We start from the raw sequence: 1,660 nt of genomic DNA on the forward strand, positions 1-1,660 counted from the left end.
CAGAAGTACGGCCCCGTGTTCAGTTTGAGGAGGGGCAGTGAGAGGATGGTGTTTGTTGCAGGATATAAAATGGTCAAAGAGGCTCTTGTCAGCCAGCTGGACAGCTTTGTTAATCGACCAATCATCCCTCTTTTCCATGTTGTATTAAAGGGCTTAGGTGAGTTGTTAAAACACGTGCATGTAAGCATGTGCTATTGCCTATATTTTTTGCTATACCAACCTCCTTCCCCAAGTCTTAAGCTGTATTAGATTGTCATCAAACTAGAAATGATCAATACCTGTACATCCTCATTATATCACGTCTCTGTATGGCCCAATTCTCAAAACAAACCCTGAAAAAGCATATCAAATGTAAAAATATAATGAAATTCTTTTTTAGTGCTGTTACAGTCCTGGGTCTTGGACCCAGTTTTTGAGTTTCATTTTGGACCTATTTATTATTTCATAATAAGATAATTATGAACTAGTTCCTGAGTATGTTAGTTTCCTGTGCGGATGGGTTTATTAGTTATACTGTAGTTCTTCAATTCTGGTTTCTTCACGTTTGTTCTGTTTGTGTCCAGTTAATACTTTCTTTAGTCCTCTCTGTTTGTTTTCTCCCTTAATGTTTCCATGTTCATCTCTCTGTGTTTTGTTCCCTTTACTCACCAGTCTTTCATATCTTCAGATTCTGTTCAGCTGTGTTCTTCAGGTGTGTCCACTCTACCCCAATCTCCTCCTGTGTGCATACTGTCTGCGTCTCCCTCTCTTCTCTGTGGTGTCGGCTTCTCTAGCTGTCTTCTGGAATTCCATGTTTCCATGTCATTAGTTTCCTAATTCATCAGTTCCTTAAGTTTCTAGTTTTATTTCTCACCTGAGTTTTTTTGTATTTTCAAGTGTATAAGCTACAGCAATAAAGCTGCCTCTTTTAGTTTACCCTTTTGTCTCCAAGTCTTGCAATTGGGTCTTGCCTTGCCTATCACATAGTCCTTAATGATAACTTCATTTTGTTTTGGCTCACACTGTACTCCGTCCCCTACAAAATGTACATCCGTGCAAAGGCTTCCTTATTATTAACTTAATATAATATTCTCCAAGGGATATCTATGAGCAACGGTTATCTTTGGAAGAAGCAGAGGAAGTTTGCCAACACTCACCTGCGTTACTTTGGAGAAGGCCAAAAGTCACTGGAGAAGTACATTGAAGTGGAGTGCAACTTTCTTTGTGAAGCTTTCAAGGAGGAGCAAGGCAAGTAGGCTGCAGGAATTCACATGACTGAAGGGATTGCTGTGCACTGAAATCATTTTTGTAGCAGGATTTCTGTTGATTTGAGTATAATTTGACATCTTCCCAGGTAGACCATTCAACCCCCACTACATCATGACAAATGCAGTGGGTAACATCATCTCCTCTGTGGTCTTTGGACATCGCTTTGAATACACTGATCCGAGCTTTCGCAAAATTCTGGAGCTGGACAATGATGCCCTTCTGCTTGCTGGTTCAGCTCAGGCACAGGTGCTCGTTGTTTAAACTACAATGTGATGATCGCTTATGATATTCTTGTTGGTCTTTTACTAAGAGTTTATCATCCTCACCAGCTGTATGATGCCTTTCCTGGCTTGATGAAGTACCTGCCAGGACCTCACCAGACTGTCCATGCCAACTACAGGGAGATTGTGGC

The 1,660-nt window shown here is 40.8% G+C and overlaps 1 protein-coding gene across 1 annotated transcript; it reads left to right on the forward strand.

The window, feature by feature from the left end:
• Positions 1-3: 3 nt before the first annotated feature.
• On the forward strand, positions 4-1,655 carry LOC102199836 (cytochrome P450 2J2-like; the record flags this gene model as incomplete). The annotated part of the gene is made up of 4 exons (XM_005755911.2): positions 4-157; positions 1,078-1,227; positions 1,334-1,494; positions 1,578-1,655. Coding segments are annotated over 4 exons (543 nt in total), but the record flags the coding sequence as incomplete, so codon positions are not given.
• Positions 1,656-1,660: the final 5 nt, after the last annotated feature.

This window comes from Pundamilia nyererei, unplaced genomic scaffold (genome assembly GCF_000239375.1).
Source record: "Pundamilia nyererei isolate P.nyererei 1_Seehausen unplaced genomic scaffold, PunNye1.0 scaffold04689, whole genome shotgun sequence".
Classification (NCBI taxonomy): domain Eukaryota; kingdom Metazoa; phylum Chordata; class Actinopteri; order Cichliformes; family Cichlidae; genus Pundamilia; species Pundamilia nyererei.